Source organism: Eimeria mitis, genomic scaffold, assembly GCF_000499745.2.
Source record: "Eimeria mitis Houghton genomic scaffold, Emh_scaff489, whole genome shotgun sequence".
Taxonomy (NCBI): Eukaryota; Apicomplexa; class Conoidasida; order Eucoccidiorida; family Eimeriidae; genus Eimeria; species Eimeria mitis.
Window position 1 is genome coordinate 4,358 of NW_013573189.1, and position 657 is coordinate 5,014.

The 657-nt window shown below is 65.4% G+C and overlaps 1 protein-coding gene across 1 annotated transcript in view; it reads left to right on the forward strand.

Annotated features, from left to right (window-relative positions):
* EMH_0013990 (uncharacterized protein) overlaps positions 1 to 657 on the forward strand; it is a gene marked incomplete at both ends in the record, with an annotated part of 5,203 nt that overhangs the window by 309 nt on the left and 4,237 nt on the right. Inside the window, one exon of the mRNA XM_013499976.1 lies at positions 1 to 655. Within this exon, the coding sequence (XP_013355430.1) occupies positions 1 to 655 (655 nt within the window). The remainder of the gene's footprint in view (positions 656 to 657) is intronic.

Consider the following 657-nt stretch of genomic DNA (forward strand, 5'->3'; position numbering starts at 1 on the left):
CTATGGAGAGCTACACAAGGCAAGAGGAGGGGCTTATACACCTGGCAGCAGCAGAAGCAGCAGCAGCAGCAGCAGCAGCAGCAGCAGCAGCACAGGGATGAGCAGGAGCAGCAGCAGCGGCAGGACCTGCATCAGCAGCACCATGATCCTCCAGCTCCTCCTCATCAGCAGCAGCAGCAGCAGCACGCCCCGCAACAGCAGCAACAGCAGCAGCAGCAGCAGCAGCAGCAGCAGCAGCAGCAGCAGCAGCAGCAGTCTTCATTTTCTCTAGGCCATCGCCGTGTATCTGTTCATAGTTTACATCTTTCTGCTTCTTCTCCCCCTCAGTTTCTTCTTCCTTATATTAAACCCAAACCCAGGGGCCCCCCAACCCCACCCAATAAACACACTGGGGGCCCCTCCCAGGGGGGCCCCCAGAGGGGGGCCCCTACAGAGTGGCCCCCCCCCTGGGGGCCCCCCCCAGGGGCCCCCACCTTTGAGGGGGCCCCTGGGGCCCCCGCCCAGGTTTCTCCGTCTGTTGAAGTCCCTCATAGGAATCAGCAGAGGGGCCCCCATGGGGGCCCCCCTGCTGGGGGCCCCTCCTCTGCGGGCCCCCCCGCTGGGGGCCCCCCTGCGGGGGGCCCCCCTGTAGCTGGTGTGGGTGTAGGGGGGGCCCCT